A 20,504-nucleotide genomic window follows, 5' to 3' on the forward strand; every position below is an offset into this window, starting at 1 on the left:
TGAAATGGAGCTACATTTCTATGATTAACAGTACATTAGCTATATAAATTAAATAAATGTGTAAAAAAAAAATAGTAATAACACACATTCAGAAATCAAAGTAAATTATAAAGTATTTAAAAATATTTCAATAAAATAAATAGATAATAGATATTATATATATATTGAAAAATTAAATAGTGTAGTATGAAGATGCTAATAGACAATAGTAATAATAATAATAAAAAAAATACAGTAGGATAAATGTATTATATAAGTGCTTCTAAAGACTATATTAAACAATATTTATCTGAATTGTAGTAATAATAATAATTATTATTATAATGTTTATAATAAATTAATAAATAATATAGCAATATAACGTACAATTCCAACAATAATTTTTAATTCGTTAATTTTAAGTGTCAATCACAAATTTAATTTATATAAAGAATATTACACTATTATGTATTTCAAATTAGGCTAAAAACTTTTATGTTTGTTTTTATAAATGTATTTAATATTATATCATCAAAACATTAACATGCAAAGAATAAATAATTTGTGTAAACAAGCATAATATCTTATATAGATTATTAAATATTCTTTATAACAAAATAAACTGCTGAAAAAAATTTTAATTTGATTTAAACTTAAACATAAATAAAATAAAATAAAGCAATTGATTATAACAATAATAATTTGATTATATTATTTTATTACTTCAAAATGATTAACATAGTTAATAATATAAAAGTGTATGTAACCATGTTTGCACATGCTAAAAATTGAATTTTAATATTAATATACTTATAAAACTGTCTCAAACTTCACAAAATGTATTAGTTGTATTAATTGTATTAATCATTCATTACTTTATTGATAAACAATAGTAATTATAATAATAACAATGAAAACTTAATCACTTATTGTCAAATTATTCCACCAACAATTTACTATAGGAACAAGTGTTTATAAATATTATATTTCCAGTCATTACTTTATAATTTTTCACTCATGAATCTAGAATATTCATTTATAAGGCTAGTGATAAATAAATGTGAAATGTTATATTAAACTAAAAAATAATAACAATGAATTATCCTTAAAAAAATTATTTTAAATAAAAGGATTTTTTGAATGAAATTAGTTATTATATTGTTTAATTATCTCAAATAATATGTAAATAACATTAAAAAGGTACATTTAGATTTTGATAGATTATTAAATTAATACATTTTTGAATCAAAGCGATAAAATTAACTATTGAGTTTCTAGTCGTTTTAATAAGTTTATCATCTCAGAATCTTCAATGCATTCATAATATTTCAATCCTTGCGGTGTTAATAAATTTGTAATAGCTCCCTAAAATAAAAATGTAATTTATAAATTGAAAACTATTCAGATATTATTTTACTAAAACTTACTTTATCAATTAAATACTTAGCAACTTTGAAATGATTTTCCCACAGAGCACACAGCAATGGAGTAATGCCAAAGTTGTCCTTCATCTAAAAAATAAACACAAATTAATAATTTATTTATAATAATACATTTTATTTTTGTCAGATTTTTTTATTTAAATATTATGATCAGTATTATTAAATGTTCATAATTTATACTTTTAAACGTGTAATTCAATTAAGTATATTTTTGGATAAGATATTCAGATTAATTTTTTTATTAACAAATGTATTTTAAATTTTAATGATATCAACTAATTTAACATGAGACCTACAACAACATTTTCATTTTAGTAAGTAATCTACATAGTTATCAGTCATGACAAAAGACTTAGTAGGTCACACACTAAATTAATACCATATAATATATATATTAATTACAATATTTAACTCAATTAATTTTACATTCAGCTGTTTAAAATCTTTAAATAGAAATGTAATTTAATTTAATATTTCCATTCAACGTGAGAAATAAATATTCGGTGAATGGTATACAGAATTTTTGGTTTTTTAATAAAATTAATGAAAAATCAGAAGTTTTACTTTGAAAAATAGTAACAATATGGTCAGATTTCACAAAATTACCAACAACTTACATTTATATCAGCACCATTTTGAATTAAATACTCAACAATATCCAAATGACCGTAATCACAAGCTTTATGTAACATAGTTCTTCCATTTGACACATTGTTTATATTCCAGTCCTAAAGTATACAATTATAAATTTAAAATATTTATTAACTTGTGAAATTATAGTTATATATTAATTTATATTTGTAATAGATATAATAACCTAGTGCAGGGGAAAGGTCTCAAACCTAATTAAGCTTTTTTAACTAAGTTGTCAAGCTGACTGTTATTTAAACATGTATAATAATAATTATAATATAATATAATATTCCAAGTGTATTAATAACATATAATTGTATACATGTTTGTATTTAATTTATCAAAAAATCTAAAATAATAAAACAAAGAATGTTTATTTAGGTGTTATCCTTAACAAATAATAATTTCAAAACACTCAATGAATCTTTATTTGTTCGATAATATTTACGTGAGATACAATATCAATATTAAATTTATTATCTTAATAATTGATTTCTGTCATTATCATAACATTTGAGAAAAAATATAATAAATCAGTATCATTCCTTAACAAGTTTTATACTGTTTTTTAAGTTCAATTTTAAGACTAAATAAAATATGAAAAATTAATAAAGATTGCTATGTTTTTAACAAAAAGCAGAATCATAATTTTGTATGTTACACTAATGTTACACAAATGGTTTCATTATAGATAAATAACTATAATGAAACCATTTCTGTTTTGAAAGATAAATATATATAATACTTCTAGACATTTTTAAATGCATCTACATAAAGCTAACTGGTAATCTGTGACCTGATAAGTGTAAGTTTTAAACTTTTACTGGGGTTAAATTATGAAATGTATTTTGAAAACTGTTAAAGAGATCTGATAAAATGTATTTTATTCACCACTTTTAGTTTGTCAATAAAAACCATCTCACAGTTTACCAACAACCACATCAGGTATTTTGAAAAATCTTTATAGAAAAAAAACATTACTAGTGGAGCTTGTTACTAGAGGCTTAAAGTTGTTTAGATTACTTTTAATAATCAAGCCAGATTCTTCAAGGAGACCAGATTATAACAATATAACAATTGTATACGTGGTGACAAGAGAAGTCTTTTCTAAAATTAAAAATAACTTACTCGTGAGATGATTTCAAAATTTAGTTTTAAATCATTACCCTTCCAAGAGAGCAGATTTTTTTTAATGGAATACGAGTACATCCAAATAGTTCTATCCAAGTATAGAAACAAATTATATGATAAAAATTTATAAGCAATACTGCTGATTAAAACAAACAAGTTAGAAGAAAATTTTTAAAACATTTTATCACAAAAGTTGTTTCAAATTTATCATTAGTTAGTATATTTAAGTATAACTTTACTTTTAAGTACTACTGTCACTTAGTAACATATAATTAAATTAATTTTCCTTGTAAAAATAAGGTGAAGCTAAATAATAAAATAGTGAATAAAATAGATTCTTCTCTCTCTTAGATGAAGAAAGGTTAACCTCAGTACTTCTTTTTAGCCTGCTGTAAAAATAGGCTATAATTTAGGCAATACCCTTAATTGGTGCACATTCTGATTACATAAATTATTATAAAATACAACTACAATTTTTTAAAATTATGTATGTTACTATGTTTTAAAAACAAGATTATGATTCTGAACTTTACAATAACTTATGTACTTAGTTATGTATTAAAATATTTAATTATATTGTCTTTTACTATAGATATTTTTCTAACCTATAATCTACACAGTATGTATGATAAAAAAAGATTCTATTCTATTAAATTTAAATAATAGATTTTAAAAGAAAATTAATAACTTATACATTTTTAATATTTTGGGATTAAATATTATAGATACTAATTAATTTTTAAAAACTGTTCTACACAGAGATTGTTAAATTAAAAATATTATTTTATGTAAATTACTATAGTAGGTATATTATTAATAAGAACATTACAGTTTGAATTTTAGGTTATGGTTTGCATATTAATTTAAAATGTTACCTATTGATGACATTTAACATGGCTTTAAAATAATTCAGATTTTCTTGATTTAATAGGTAATATATAAAATAATAAAATAAGATACCCTTATTATATTATAATATTGCATAGATCAATCATTCACTTTGGAAGTTATACATTATTTACATCAAATAAACACTACTTCAACTATACAATAGGTGCCTACTTAATAATTAGATATCAACAAATAATGTAAAACATTTTGAAAATTTCTTCACTAAAACAAGTACGCAAAACATCAACAATATAACTTAATAAAAGCCTCATCTTAACTATCAACCAAACATTTAAGATGCATACTTGAACATTTTATGAAGAGTTCATAAACTACTAAACTATGTATTTAAAACACAGAAAATATAATATAATACTTTTAATTGAAGCAGTATACCTATTTCAGAGACAAAGTACCTACTAAGTTAAAAATTAAAAAAAATAAGCTCTCAGATAATAAGAATTAAAAAGTAAGTATGTCTTTAAGGAATATAATATCATATAATATCATCAATGGTGATGCACCAGATGCACTGTTCATCAATGTATATAACATAATTAGATTAAAGTTTGTCAAGAAATAAATCCAAACTCTGAACAAAAACTAAAAATAATTACCCCATTTTCTTTAGCAAGTCTCTGCAACTGTTCTTTGACTGTGTCAAGATCGCCAATTTGTAACGCCCAAGATAAATCTTCACTTGCAACCGTACAGTTTCCGTTCTCGTTGGTGCAGACTTCCATCGTTTGGTAGGTACCTATATACAATAGGTAAGTGTATGGTATATATTATCCGTTTAGACTTCACACAAATTATTTATGAGTGATAAATCAAAGACAACAAAGTGAAATTTAAAACCCTTTACAAAGCTACAAAGTTCGACGTCGAAAACGAGTACCGTACACGTAATTTAATAGAACGGACATAAATTATTCAGTTGATGCTAAATAGTTAGATGGCATAATTCACGATTCACCTATTCCACTTATCATTTTATCATATTTATTATTTTTCTACCTTATCGCGTGAAACAAAATCACTTATTTTTATCAGCTTTATTCGGTATTCGTTGTTTCATTATTTTTTCGAAAGTACTATAGCCAAAGAGGTTATAATATGTAGATAGGTAGGTATCGTTATAACTATGGAGGTGATATTATAATATCATTAATATCTACCTACCGACTAGGCAGCGCGGCGACACGGCGTACAATTTTATTATATACACAGAAAAACGCAGAACTTTCAAACGCTTTAATAATATACCTACCTTACTAGTTTCTAGCGTTTCAACTACACAATTATTAGCTATATAATTACTGTATAGAGGTACATTAGTTTAGTTCTCAATGTCGAGAATCTGTTATAGATTCGGATAGCGAAGCGATAAATGATTAACAAGCAATTCACCAGATCTATTGATTTTACAATTATGAAAAAAATAGTTCATTTTTCAATTTAAATTCGTGATTTGTGGTATTGGTAGCAAATTTGATCTAGTTTATACTTAGGTAATTAGTAAATTAGTTAATAGTAATAAATTCGAGTATTTTTAAAAATAATCGGGAATAGATAACTAAAAAAAAAAAATTACTGAAATTGGAAATTTTTAGACGAAACCAGTATTCAATACAAAATTTCTCATGAGTAGTTAATTAATCAATTTAAAAAAATTGAAAGTTTTTAATCACAATATTTTGATACAGATACCTAGGTGTTTAAAATTAAAATTTCGACGAAATTCGTAAAATCTTGAGTTAATTTTTATTTTATCGAAATGTAATTATCCAAAGTAAAGAAAAACATATAATACAAACGTTTTTTATTTATTTAGACAAGTAAAATTATTAGTAATTTTTCAATTTCTTTACATTATTCAAGGATTATATAATATTATGTACGTCTATGGTATATGTCCATTACAGAACAATAGAACATGTTTAGGTATATATTTTACGGATTATAGTAGTTATATTACTTATATTTAAACTAATATAAATTATTGTGATGGTATTCCAATTTCTTTCTTCGTTTAACTTTTATAGTGATGTGCTCACATATATCATTGTAAATAAAATGAATAACGGTCAAGTTATCGACCGCAGATATAACTGACCATTATAATGGTTACTGTCAATATGATGTTTTCATCACCGCCAAGAAAAAAGCTAGTTTCTTGGATATGATGCAATATGCAAAGGCCTTTCATAAAGCTACCAGCCACTATGATCACGGCGTGACCTTGTCGTCTTTTTCTCTAGTGCATGCGCATTAGTCACATCAGCAACACCTCTTAACGCTGGATACTGCGAGTGACAACTGGATCTTTATTTTTAACGAGCTAAATCAGTTTTTTTTTTTATTTAGATTTACGCGTTCAGAGTTCTTTTTTTGTGTCATCTTACTACACTATTACATTAAAGCTCAATAAATATATCTACAGCTGCGAGACAGGTAAAGTGCCTGATATAACATATAACTATAATATACCTACTTCATATTAATATAATTTATGTAGGTACAAATTTTATAATTTTATTTAAGTTCCTAGTATAATATTTATTATATGATCAACAGCAATTATACGATTTGTGTTTATTTTTTTCTGAATTTCTACGATTCGAGATTATACGGTCTACTATATTTTAGTTTCTGTAGGACAACACAATCTAGCCAATCTAGGACTAAACGGTTAGTTACCTCCCAGATTTCTGTGGTCCGTGACAAATTATACACTTATAACCTAATACCTAACTACATTATGATAATACTAATTATTAATGTTCAGTAAGGTGCCCGTTATTTGTGAAGTCTTAAAATTCAAGGTGAGTCGCCCGTGAATTTTTTTCTGAGGTCTAAAAATAAGATCAACAAAATTTGAGCTTTATATAACATAATTAACAGGGCGCACTCTAAGCCCAAAGTTTAGAGAACATGTAAAAATATGTAGTTTTTTAGAAATTATCGTACAAGTTTTTGTTTTTTTTCAACGTCATAAGGAACTTTTTTGTATAATTTGTTATTTAAAAAAGTCTTCTTATAAATTTATCGCACAGTCAATATTTTTTTTTTAAAACTGAAATAACCAGATAAAAGTAACATTTTGTAAAAATTGCCCGTTTTTGTGTTTTTTGCAATTATCTCTCTAAATATTATAAAAAATCATAAACTACTAATTGATCCAATTTATTTTTACTAAAATATATGTAACTATAAAATTCTGCGTTAAGTTAACTAATTTTAATTTAATTAAGAAAACATAAAAAAATAACTAATTTTTCTAAAAAAAAATTTAATAATATGAAAAAAGTAGGAGTATACTTATTATTGAAATATTAAATTATAATTTAGTTATTACCCTGTAGATAGTATACAATAAGTAGTATTGTCATATTGTAGATTAACTATATAGTTATACATTTATAAGGGAAGTAAATTGCTGAGATGACACATTCATATTTGTGTGTAGCATTTCATATAATACGGCTATAGTATGTTTTATTGGAAGGTAGTCGAGTTACGACCCGTTGCCGTCGTGTTTTTATTAGTGCGTTATATTATTATTTTACAATATATATTAATTTGTTTGTTAATTTAAATTTACACGTGTTTGGATTACTTTATTATTCTATTCCTTTCAACACTTATAGTTTTATTACCCGGAAAATTGCATTTATTTAAGTTAACAAATATTACATTAGAAGACTAGAATTTAATAGAAAATATTCAAGCTTTTGGTTTTGACACAACAGCGTCAACACTGGCAGATTGAAAGGAGATTTGAAATATCTGTGTATAGCTTAGAAATAGTATTCAATATATAAGCAAGGTTGGCAAGGGAGTGTAGGGGGGCAAAGCCTCCGCGGGTCTGTGTTAAGTAATAGTGCACTCGGAACGCAGTTTTTTAATCGTTGAATTGAGCTCCTTTAGTTAATTTTTCCCGATTCGAGCACTGAATACTGATATATATATATTGGATTTATGCTGTTGTCTATTGAGGCCACATCTGCCCCATTAAACAACATAAAGTAGCTACCTGCTATAATAAGTGTATTAAGAAGATGCTATACCCGCATGTGTTGTCTCTGTCTTATACACGCATAACATAGTTAAAAAACTGTTTTGCGCGGGACAACACGGGACTCCCTCGATATTTAATCAAAACGACCAAAATTATAAATCCCACTGGGAAGAACTTTACCTGTATTGTAGCATTCTAATTTTTTTAATAACATGAATGCAATTAAAGTTATCGGTTTGAGAACTTTAGGTTTTTTTCATTTAATTATTAAAAATTATTGGTTTTCATTATCAAAAAAATTAAAACGCTACAACACAGGTAAAGTTCTTCTCAATGCGATTTAAAATTTTAATAATTTTTATATTAATATCGAGGGAGTAAAGTTGTCCCACGCAAAACAGTTTTAACTATGTTATACGCGTGTATAAGACAGAGACAACACATGCGGGTATAGCGTCCTCTTAAGACATCTGTATGGGCATATTGCTATAATTATAAATAATACATAGGACATAGATACCTACAATCTATATATGGCCATTAAATTAATAAATATCTCTAGTCTACATAAATATATTATAGCAGATACTGACAAAATGCCATATATAGCTGACAGATGACAGTCAAGACAAAACATTGGTGCTTAACTAATAATATTGTATTACAAATTTAAAACAACTTTAATTATTAATTTAAGATGTACAACAATATATGTATTATTATTAAAATACAAAACTCTACATAAGACTTTAAGATTCATTACTTGTAGTGGCAATACCTTTATTTTAATAAAAAAGTTATTGGATATTATTGATGTTTAAGTTTGCATCTTCATCTAGAATACTAGAATATATTTCTTTCAGCTTACTTATTTGTTCTTCGAAGACCTAAAAATAATTTTCTTAATCAATACCGGATTCAAACATGTTGACATGTTAATGTCATAAAGTAGGTATTTTTTCTTTCTTTATAAATATACCTAAATTAAAATGTATTTACAATAAACGTGCATAGGTAAATGTATACTGTAACATTTTATTGGTTTTTAAAAAACGTGCACCCGGGGTTAAGTGTTGCCTTTATGCTTCCCTTTATAATCCGGTTCTGATTATATTTTATTCAATAATTTATTATTTAAGTTAAGTATATGACTTATACAGTAGGACCCTGCGTAAAATCATGAATTAATAAAAATTATTTCTGAAATAATGAAATATATAAATATGTTCTAAATAAATATTTTATAAATTATAATAATATAATATATGTATATTTATACTATGTCCAGCGAAAAAACATGACATAGTCAAACATAAATCAGTTTTGTCTATCCCCATGCGATATTCTGCTATACTGAAACCTGTCACGATGACAGTTAAGGTGTTGGTGGGTATGAGCAAAATTTACATGTTCTCTTTTCTTGTTGGGCGGAGGAAAGAATGTATCTATACTAATTATTTATTATAGACTATAGTGGGTGTTGTCTGTTTCAATCAAAAATTAATTTTCCGTTTTCCGCCAAATTATAAAAAACGTCATTCCTTTTTCCGTCAATTATAAATTATAGAATTTTAAAGTTTGGGAACCCTTATGTAAAGATTTAATAATATCATATGTTTTATTATTAACTATAATGTGTGTATAAACTAAAGAGTGTATAGTGACTTTACACCGTATATCAGAGCTTGTGCTAATGTGCAGTTGTGCATAAAATGTGCAGTTCTAAATTAAAATGCGCAGTTCTTATTTGAATGTTGTGCAGTTCATAAAAAATAATATGTTTTGAATTTTTAATAATTAATTCTATATGTCTATGAGCTATAACATAGATATCATTTGACATTATTTTGTTTTTCAAATTAATTAGAAATTATGATTAAAACATTGATAATTTATCTATGAATATCAAGAGATTAAATCTACTACGGTCTTTAAGATAAACCGTGGTCATGACCATTGCGTTATGCCACCAAATATTGTGATTGTGCTCAAATTAATAACCATCTCTAATTAGAAAATATTGTCAGTTGTCATAAAAAACATTTAAAAATTAAATTAATATTAATTGTTGTTAATCAAAATATAATTTAAGGAATTTTGTTATTTATACTTTAAACTGACAATATTTAATATTTATGAATTTATGATATATAGTATGTGTTATGTATTATAGGCGAGCGAAGCGAGCATCAAATTTTTTCACTTCTGAAAAACAAACAGGATATACAGCTCTAATATTTTTTTAGCGCAAGCTAAATTAAACCGCCGTATATATAGTTAAATAATAATTGTACACCTAAAATTAGTTTAATCATTACGCATGACTTTTTTCAAGTTATTTTATGAGTACTACAATTTAATATTATTATAAAGGAAGTATTTAAATTATTAAAAAAAAATTACCATGATAAAACATATGAAAAATATCAACAAAGTTTGTCTTTCAAAAAACCATTTTATTCCTATGAAATAAATTATTTTATTAAAATAATCACTAATTTAAATCGAATTATTCAAAAGTAATAAATTACCGCAACATTAAGTTGTGCATAAAAAAAATAAAATAATAAATGTATTAGGTACATATGTATTATGTATATTATTGTGTAAAACTACTATTGTATTTACTTATTTACTGAGTACAGTGTTTTTATATTTGCATATAGTATTGACAATAGTCAATAATATATCATAGCTCGATTAATTATTGGTTGAGATTGAAATCACATTGTAGGTATTAAAAAATTATAATAATATTAAATCTTTTATTTAAGGATTCCCAAATTTAAAAATTCTATAATTCATAATTGGCGGAAAGGGAATAACGTTTTTCTAATTTAACGGAAGCAGGTGACATCCTTGGATATAAAGTACAACTGTACAAGTAGCCAAATACTTGGATCTCAATTCGTTCAATGCCTTAGTGAGAAATAAATCCTACACCTATAATGATTAATTTTTATATTTTTTATAATAGTTAAATTTAATCTATTGTTAAAGCTGATAATATAAAGTTGAAAATTGGTTTTGCCGAATCAATTTGGTCAAAAGGCAAATTCTCTTTGTTATACGAATTTGTTAGACGGAGCACGGAGATAATATATGCGGCTATGTGGGTGTAACGTCATCTGGTTCTCTTATAGTTAAATGCATAAATAAAATAAATGTAATAAAAACATGAAAATATTGTGTACTTACATTCAATGTTTTTGTGTTCCACTTCTTTCTGAAACGATCAACTTTTTCTTTAATAACTTTCTGAAGTTCTAGAGATATTAAACCTTTTAAAATATAATATTGTATAATAGTTTATATTGTAAATATAAAATAAAATAGATTGGTTTTTAAATTAATAATCATTATTTTAGGCATTAAAAATTTTAATAGGTAATATCTATAAAAGTACTTATAGGTATTATTAGAACTTACAAGTTTATTATTCAAACAAATATAGTATTGTATTATAAATGACGGTATATTATAATTTATATTAATAGCCATATTATAGGTATTAGACAAAGGCTGACAATAAAATTTTTAATTACATTTTTGTATATAAATAGTATAAATAGAATCTTATATATTATATCAATCAGAACCAGCCTTAGGATAGAGCGAGGTTTGGGGTAAATTTTTTTAGGCGAGACCTAAAGTAAAATTTTTTTTTTATTTGTAAGTCAGCTAGGCCCAAAATTTCATATCAAAACGAGAAGCCCGGCAGGGGCCCCACTGACTTCTGCCCAAGACCGGCACTAATTATTAAAATAACATAATATACTTTTAATAATTGTCGACCGTCGCAAGTCACTATAATCACAGTTACCTATGTGACACTTTAAATTATTTTGACATCATTGTTGTAATCGTATTTATTAAAGGGATTTGAGATTATTAATTTTATCATTTATTGAGTTTAGAGTAATAATTTATAGCTATAATTAATAAATGCTAACTATTAAAATGTCAAACGCGAATAATAATTTTATTTTGTGAGAGGGAAAGATTGAAATTAAATAATACCTAGTTATACCATTGATTTTAAATACTAGTATTTATAATCAATGCTACTACGTAGGTACTAATTGGAAAGATATCTATGATTTATCTTTATATAATGTAGCTAAATTAAAAAGAATAAAACAATATTAATTAAGATTCAAATATTTTTTTTATATATATTATACAATCGATGAACTTGATGATAGTTTACCAAAAGAAGAAAAATAAAATGATTTTAGGTTTATTGATTTGATTTTATTATTTAAATAAAAAAAATAAAATGAGTATATGCATAAAAAAATAAATTATAAAATGTTTGGTCACTTTGTCAGGTTATTATTTCAACTTACAATTTGTTTTAATTTTTAATTCTAACTTTATTTTATTAATTGTGTAAATATGCACTTTCATTTAAATTATTGTTTTTAAAAGTAATAATATCTTAAACATTAAAAAAAGTACTTTTATCTTTAAAAAGGTTGTAAAAAAAATAAATAATCTCTTGTTTATTAAAGTTATATGATCAAAATAATATTCGATCTTTAAATAAAATAATCTATTAAAAAAATATTATAAAAAAAAAACAAGTAAAATATTATAGTTAAGACGCACAAAAAATTTAAATAGATTTATACTAATAAATAGTGGATTCATTTTTTTTTTAATGTTCGAGGTATGTAAATATATATATATATTATTCAATTTCATATTTACCTAATAATCGACATTGGCCTAATCTTAGTTTTTGAACTAAGTCCAACATTTCTATACACAATTTTTCTTTGTAAAGCAATTGTTCAAGATTTAAACCTATTTTAACACAAATTATACTTCATTAAACTTTAAAGTACCCATATTAACTTCTATATATTAAAAATTACAGTTGTTTTTCGATTTCCATATAAACTTCAATCTTAAATCAACTACAAATGGACTATCTTTATGAATATTCATTGACTTCAAAATTGCTTCAAAGCTTTTTGGACAAAACACATTTATGCTCTTCATAAAAGTCTCGATATCTTTGTAGAAACATGTCATTTCAGTGCTTGTTACTAATTTTGTGCAAATCTTGCATTGCCAAAACGACATTTTATTTAATGGATTTATTGGTAAAATGCGACCATCACAATTTTTAACTATGCAATTCAGCGATGCTAACTCAGCTCCAAATTCCTACAATAAAATAAATATAATTTAAATTAAGATGTACAACATAAAATTGGTGAAAATATATTATGATAACTAACTTCTGTGTCACAACATCGACTACAGGTGCAAATAAATTGTTTTGAAGTTAACAAATGATGATGTCGTAATGAAGTTGGCCAAATTAAATTTGTGTAACTTGTAGTAATTTCCTGTCCTTTATATATCGGTAAGGAAGCTTTTACAATCATTTGAAGTTTTTCATCAAAATTGTGCATTGTGTTAGGAACACAGCAATGGTTCATAAATGATGCTACAGGATACAGGCCTTTTAAACTTATTAATTTATTTTCACGGTTTAAAATTGTTTCAAAACAATTAGCATCCATTATTTTACAAGTAGTTATCATTATTTGTTCATCCTCCTTGTGTAATTCCATACTTATGTTTCTTTTCAATTCTTCTACCTATAGTTATAATATGGAATATTAAGTATAAAACTTTAATTTAGAATGACAAAGTACACACAAGAGCCACTATCTTAACTGCGATTTAACATTTAGAAAATAGCTACAATTTAAAAGTTTAAAACTAGTAAATTAGTGCAAAATTAAAAATGTATATTATGCATATAACATTACATATTTGTATTAATTTTAAGTATAGTTATTTCAGATTTGAATAATTTGTCTAAATCTTTTAGACAATTAATTAAACATATTGTGATTTTATAATTATTTAAGTAGCTTTTGTGTGTGTTTAACTTAACAGTTAACGTATATTATTTTATTTTATATTACACTGGATAATTGTATTTTAAAAACAATAAGATTTATTTTAAGCTATTTGTTTATTTACACCCATTTATACCACACGGAAATTCATGCCGTTTTACGGTAAGGCGGTATTGAGTTAAATATTTGTAATAACAATCATTTTTTTAATTTCAATAAACTTAAGAATTTAATACAAGATTCTTCATAAATTTTCATTATAATAGCTATAAAAAATATCAAAAATACATAGGCATGATTTTGTTTATACAAGCGTTTGATGTACACATTTTTACAAATTCTCAAAATAACAAAAATTTGGAAATTATTTTTAAATTGTTCAATTTTTATAGCCATTAAAATATAATATTGAAACATATAATAACGACTGTATTTATTTTCTCCTATTGTAAAAATATTTTTCATCGGAATTTTAGTGTTATATGTTTTATTATATTTTATATATGCAATGTCAAAATTACAGTTTCAAAACATGTAGATTAATTTTGAAATATTACCTAAATATTAACATGAAACTATTCACATTGTATTACGGTAGGTAAGGTGGTATTAACTCGAAAGTAAATAATATGAAGCCAAAAGATTTCTCTAGGGTCCTTTAAAAATATTGATGTGATCCTTCCAGCCTCCAGTCACGAAAGTCTGAACAGCACGCTTATACCAATTTTAATATGCGTAATATTGTTGTATGTCACGCCTGCACTTTAAGTTAGATTTTCGATGCCGTTAAGTAAGGTTAGGTTAGCATTTGAAACGATCTTTTTTCATCCAACGGACTTTAAATAACATTTTTCCGCCATCAAAAAATTACTTTCTAAATCAGATTAATATGCATGCACGTATATCGATATTCGATATACGTATTGTCTAATATTATATCAAGTACTATATAGCTAGTTATGTTGTGTTGGATCATTCCTGAGCAGTTCCACAAAATTGAAGTTTTGTGAATCTAGACACAGCTAAAGAACGGTAAGAACAGCAGTAGGTATATAGTGGATTGTACGTTAATATTGATAATAAATCTATCAATTACCTACATTTTAGTATTTTATATAATATTATAGTAGATACAGCATGCTTCACCAAAAAAAAATGGACAGATTTAGAAATAAAAATAAATCGGTGAGGGGCGGTCAGCAGTGGGATTTTGGAAGTTTAAAAGATTATAGTCAAAGGACTCTGTAGAATCATTAAAAAATACCTCGAACGTGAATTTTTCTGTCAATTTCTTTTGCAATACGTCCAGGAAGTACTCATACTCGCCGTGTTTGATCGACAAGCCCCGGACGGCTGTTATTGCATTGTAAATGCCTACCGACCACGTCTGTCCATCGCTCTTGGTTTTCGGGTGCAGCTGGCGAATGTACCGGCACTCGTCTCGGTGTTCGGGTCGGTTAGCACACTTACTCCCACACACCGGCCATTGGCAACCACCAGGACATCCGGTCGGCTTCGTTACTACCGCATAACACACTGGACATACCGGACTTCCTGTGCAATCCGGGCTTATCGTTCTCGGCGAAACGATCAGCGGCACGTCCACGAATATCACGTCACCCGCGTTGTAGTCCCGGGTAGCCACGACACCACGACCCGCCACCGTTGCGGACCCAGCGCAGATCGTCCATCCGCTATAGCTTTTTACACCTCTTTGGGATAGATAATTCTTTACACAATCGTTGATAGCGTCCATAGCCATACCTATTATACCGTGTGGGTGGCGCTGAAGTGTGTGTTGTTTGTTTACTAATCGCAGCGCTGTAAAAACAATCCAATTGGTACATTATAACTCTAAAAAAATAAAAATAAATATTACTTATTATTTTTTCTTATTGCATGTTGACTGTTATACTATTTTTGATAATTAGGTTAATACAGGTTAGCAGAATAATTAGTGTTAAATTATTCATTCAAGAAATAAATTATATATTTGTATGTTTTTAATTAAAATAATAATAAAAGCAAAAAAAAAAATTACTCATTAATTAGTTTTAACTACATACTTTATAATCTCAAAGATAGGTACGTATGTAGGTATCAACTAGTTTGATTTGTTGAATACCTACTGTACGGTCATCTTGAGATTTGTGTTCGGCGCAAGTTATATGGGTTCTGGACATACCACTGAGTAGATGCATTACATTTTACGCAATATATATAAGTACCTACCTACTAACGAAGTATCGCATTAAATTCGTAAATTCACAGATGCTTATGTTTATTTATTATTATAAGCAAAGTTTGGTGAATTAATGAAAATAAATAACTGAAGTTAACTGAACTCAAGATTCGTTAATAGTAATAAGAAGTTAGTAGTTAATAAATAATACATTAACTAAGTTAATATAGAAATAACAATATGATTAACCAAATTGAATTTAAAATATTAATCTACTTTTTTTATTATAGCTGGTATGAGAATTATATAAAAAGTATTTTGTGTTTATCTATCTCGTATGTACCTATTACACTATTTCATCAAAACATTTCAGCATTAGTTTATTTTTTATTTAAAACCAACTGTGTATACTGTATACAGTAGTTGGTAATTATTAATGTATAAAACAATAACAAAACCAACGGTTTTAAAAATATTTTTAATATAACTTAATAGATTATTTTTGAATTAGATAACTAATTGAATTTGATAACTTTTTGAATTAATTAGAAAATTAACGTTAAGTATAATTAACTTTTTAACTATACTTATTTAATGCGCACCTTTGAATATTAGTAAACGTTACGTTGCACTATACATGGACGATATACCAATAAATAAAACAAGAGATCTCTGCCGCAGTCGTATTCAAGTAGGTATATCTATAGTCTATATCTAAATAACAATGCATACAATATTAATATACTTTATATATAAAATGTGATTTCACCATAAATTCTTGTAATTCTAGTATACCTTATAGTGATTTAGAACGTAGGTACCTGTCTATTAACGGCATGAACCGATACTGAATTGCTCGTCGATTAAATATCCCGGGTAATAAATTGTCACACGAAATGGCAAAGTCTCAGCTTTGTGTGATGTATTTAAAGCCATGCGTATCATCACGACTATCGATATCAAAATAGATCGTCGCCTGTGATTATATTGTACGATGAAATAAATGGACGATGGCCAAGCACGATTCTTCACGTAGATAGGTACATCTACCGGCGGCTAAAATTAACTAAATTAACCGACTAATATTGTTTTTTTAAAGTATTAATAGCTATTGCACACACATACGGAAAAAAATACTCATAAAAAACGTCTTCTGTTTTATTTCTAAATTTATGGTGGGGCTATATAGACTGATGCTTCTCGCCGAACAGACAATAATGTGCCATTGATATTATTTTTAAACTAGGTGTAGATTTAATTATCCACTATTCCACTAAATGTAGTTGAATGTTTTTACCAAATCTAATTACTTATTCTATTCCAGTGACGTACACGGGATTTTAGTACAACGGGACAGACCAAATTATACGAGGTCAACTGTGTAGGAAACCAACTATTAAATCCAAACAGTTCGATGTTTACGATTTAGTTTATACTTCGTGGGATTAACAAATTACGATAGAAATACTATTGAGAACGGTCATTATTAGGGCTAGGATTTCTACGCATTTGCATGTTTTTTTTCCTTAAGTCCAAATTGATTGGTTGTCAGACATGTCTACAATTTGGCTTGTCCTTAATGAAATAGTACAATTTTTTTCTTGCATATTTTGAACATAATGCATATAATTGCATGTATATAAATTCTTGAAAACCTTGATAGTTTTAAATGGTATTTATTTAATAAATGTCTATAACTATTGGTTTATTGGTCAAATTATTGTAAATATACTACCTATTTAAATTTTAAACTAAAATTAACTTAATACTAAAGAAGAATAGGGGATTCAAAACATTTCAAAAAATGTTTAATATTATAAACGGTGATTCTAAAACGGAATAAAAAGATGTAAATATTACTTTAAATCTAGGACAAATACGTAATTTAAATATGCTCCAAAAACATGTGTGATGTGGAAAATAGTTTCAGCCAATATAAATCTTCGATTTAATCGCCGGTCGTTCAAATTTTAAAGTTTAAAAATTACAATTTAAAAATAGCATGTAATAATATTAACTAAAAAAATAATTTAATAATAAAAAAAAAATGTTTTTGCATATTTTGGTAAATAAAATGCATATTTTACAATTTTTTACTGCATAATAATCCTAGTCCTAGTCATTATCGTCGATAACTTTTTTTACACCCTTTTGACTATTACGATTGAGGCCTGAGTGCGTTACCAGTTGCCCTCAAAAGTACTTTTTTAGACAAATCCGCCCCCCTCCTCAACTAACCTAGAACGAAATGCACCAGTTGCCCTCAACGGCCTCAACCAAATGTACCAATTTCTCTCACATATTATTATGTACATGATTATAATACCAATCCATGAAATAAGGGAGGTAAATATGTAAACAATAATAATATTTATAACAAAAGGATAAATACAATAATTATAAGCGGCATACAATGTTATTTTCCAAAAAGATAAAATAGTATAAAATGATAAAATTGATAATTGCAATTGTTATATATGTATAAAGATATGTAGGTATTGTAATTTATAACATTAGAAACATCTTTCGACACCGGATCCTGCGAACTATAACAGAATACTGAACCTCTTTTTGAACGAGCTGAAACAATATTTTTATTTGGATTCACGTGTTCAGAGTTCTTTATTTGTATCACTGCATATAATAACATAAGTATTACACAGCTGTGAGTCAGGTAAGGTTCATGATAATAATATAGTATAATATATTAATATTAAAATTTATACATATATTCTATATACGATGTACTTAATCATATTCTCGAATATCAGATCTCGAAAGCCTCCGACAAGCAGCAGGAAAGTAATAGTGTAAATCTGAGATTAATATCTAATAGGTGGTTTTATTCTCCAGCACTTTTAAGCGTAGAGAAGAATCCCCAGATCTGGATCCATCACCCAAAAGGCTTGTGACACATTTATTTTATAATACGAGTACTTACCTATTACTTTTAACTTAATAACTTTAATTATTAAACTTCTTTTCTTTATATTTTTTCGTTATTATGATTAAAAAGGTCATCAATGATATCTTCATACTCTAGATAATGATGACGTTAAATTACTTTCTATAGTTATTATGGCTAAGGAATTTAATCTTTCTTGCTGCATTGTTGATCGTAAATAATTGTTCATTATTTATAAAACAGAAAGTGTACATTCGGTGGTACAGTTAGTACCTTTAGTTGGTGTTAAACAAATATTCGAAGTGTAATTTCAATAATAGTATATAAAATACCTATAATAAAAAATGTATAGTGTATTGTATATTTGTATCTATATTTTATAATCAATTAGATAAGCAATAAGCTATTATAAAATACAATTGTCTTCGTCATCGACAAGTTACTGGAAAAAAAAAATAAATATTAGGTACTTTACTAAAAATAAACGAATACAAACTCCAAATACACCGTTCGAAATGTTGAAACGGTAAAACAAATAAAAAATTATGGAAGTATATTACTCATAAAAATAAAATAAATATTCAATACAATTTTGCAAACCACAATGCCACCCTGTGCTGCCAAATAGCTTGCAGTGCCTTAAATCTGCCCCAGCGTACAACCAATACATGCGAATATATCCATAGCAAATTGAATATATAGGTATCTATTTTAAGTCCCCGCATAGCATACAAATATTTATATATAAATTTATCAAAGTCTTACAACTAATTCAGACCAAGACTGTAATTTTAATACAAAGTATCATGCATTCAGGTCTTATTAATGTGTGTGTAGAAAGTGATCAATACTAATGGTTGGAGCATAAAATGTCACTATTACACACCATAAGGAAAACGAAAATCTTTATATGACAACTAGTAGGTGGACAACACCGAACAATTCAGAAATGGAAATAATCAAACAAAAACTAACAGACAAACTTCTTTCTTATTAGAAAATTCTTGAAAACAATTTACAGTTGAAACTTAAAAACAAATACGAATGCAAAACCATGACAAAATAGATAGGTATGATGACAACTTAATTTCTACGCACAACCTAGCGCGTTACTATCTACAGTGTAGTTCGCCATCTCTTATTGGTTCTCAACAATATAATCAATAATTATTTTTCATATTAATAAACAAAATCGCGTTATCCTAATATCGACATTTTGTCATGTGCTTTATATAAGTTATGTAATATAATATTTAGTTATAAAACGTCATTTATTTAGAGTATATTTTTATTGTTATTTACAGAATTATATTAGTTTTTTATTTTGACATGATTTTTTGTTGTATAAAAGTTTAGAATTTAGATTATTCAGCCGTATAAAAGTCCTTGTTCTTACTAAACATTCTAATACTTCCTTTGGAATATTTTGCGAAGACAC

At 26.0% G+C, this 20,504-nt stretch overlaps 2 protein-coding genes across 5 annotated transcripts; both read right to left on the reverse strand.

Moving 5' to 3' along the window:
- Positions 1-714: 714 nt before the first annotated feature.
- LOC113558525 (myotrophin-like) lies at positions 715-5,061 on the reverse strand. The gene is made up of 4 exons (XM_026964007.2): positions 4,694-5,061; positions 2,039-2,149; positions 1,407-1,490; positions 715-1,344 (listed from the first exon to the last, which is right to left on the reverse strand). Exons 1-4 carry the CDS (start codon positions 4,817-4,819, stop codon positions 1,243-1,245), a joined length of 423 nt encoding a protein of 140 aa, XP_026819808.1. The 5' UTR covers positions 4,820-5,061; the 3' UTR covers positions 715-1,242.
- Positions 5,062-8,808: 3,747 nt separating this feature from the next.
- On the reverse strand, positions 8,809-17,048 carry LOC113557372 (SET domain-containing protein SmydA-8-like). 4 transcript variants are annotated; one of them, XM_026962854.1, is made up of 8 exons: positions 16,957-17,048; positions 16,812-16,875; positions 15,244-15,800; positions 13,347-13,712; positions 12,978-13,272; positions 12,811-12,906; positions 11,296-11,378; positions 8,809-8,984 (listed from the first exon to the last, which is right to left on the reverse strand). In XM_026962854.1, the coding sequence occupies exons 3-8, from the start codon at positions 15,739-15,741 to the stop codon at positions 8,895-8,897; spliced, it is 1,428 nt and encodes a 475-aa protein (XP_026818655.1). In that variant the 5' UTR covers positions 15,742-15,800; positions 16,812-16,875; positions 16,957-17,048; the 3' UTR covers positions 8,809-8,894. The 4 variants fall into 4 exon arrangements, with proteins under 4 accessions (XP_026818655.1, XP_026818652.1, XP_026818653.1 ...); XM_026962851.1 differs by having other exon boundaries at positions 16,764-16,875; XM_026962852.1 differs by having other exon boundaries at positions 16,764-16,988.
- Positions 17,049-20,504: the final 3,456 nt, after the last annotated feature.

This window comes from Rhopalosiphum maidis, chromosome 3 (genome assembly GCF_003676215.2).
Source record: "Rhopalosiphum maidis isolate BTI-1 chromosome 3, ASM367621v3, whole genome shotgun sequence".
NCBI classification, from domain to species: Eukaryota; Metazoa; Arthropoda; class Insecta; order Hemiptera; family Aphididae; genus Rhopalosiphum; species Rhopalosiphum maidis.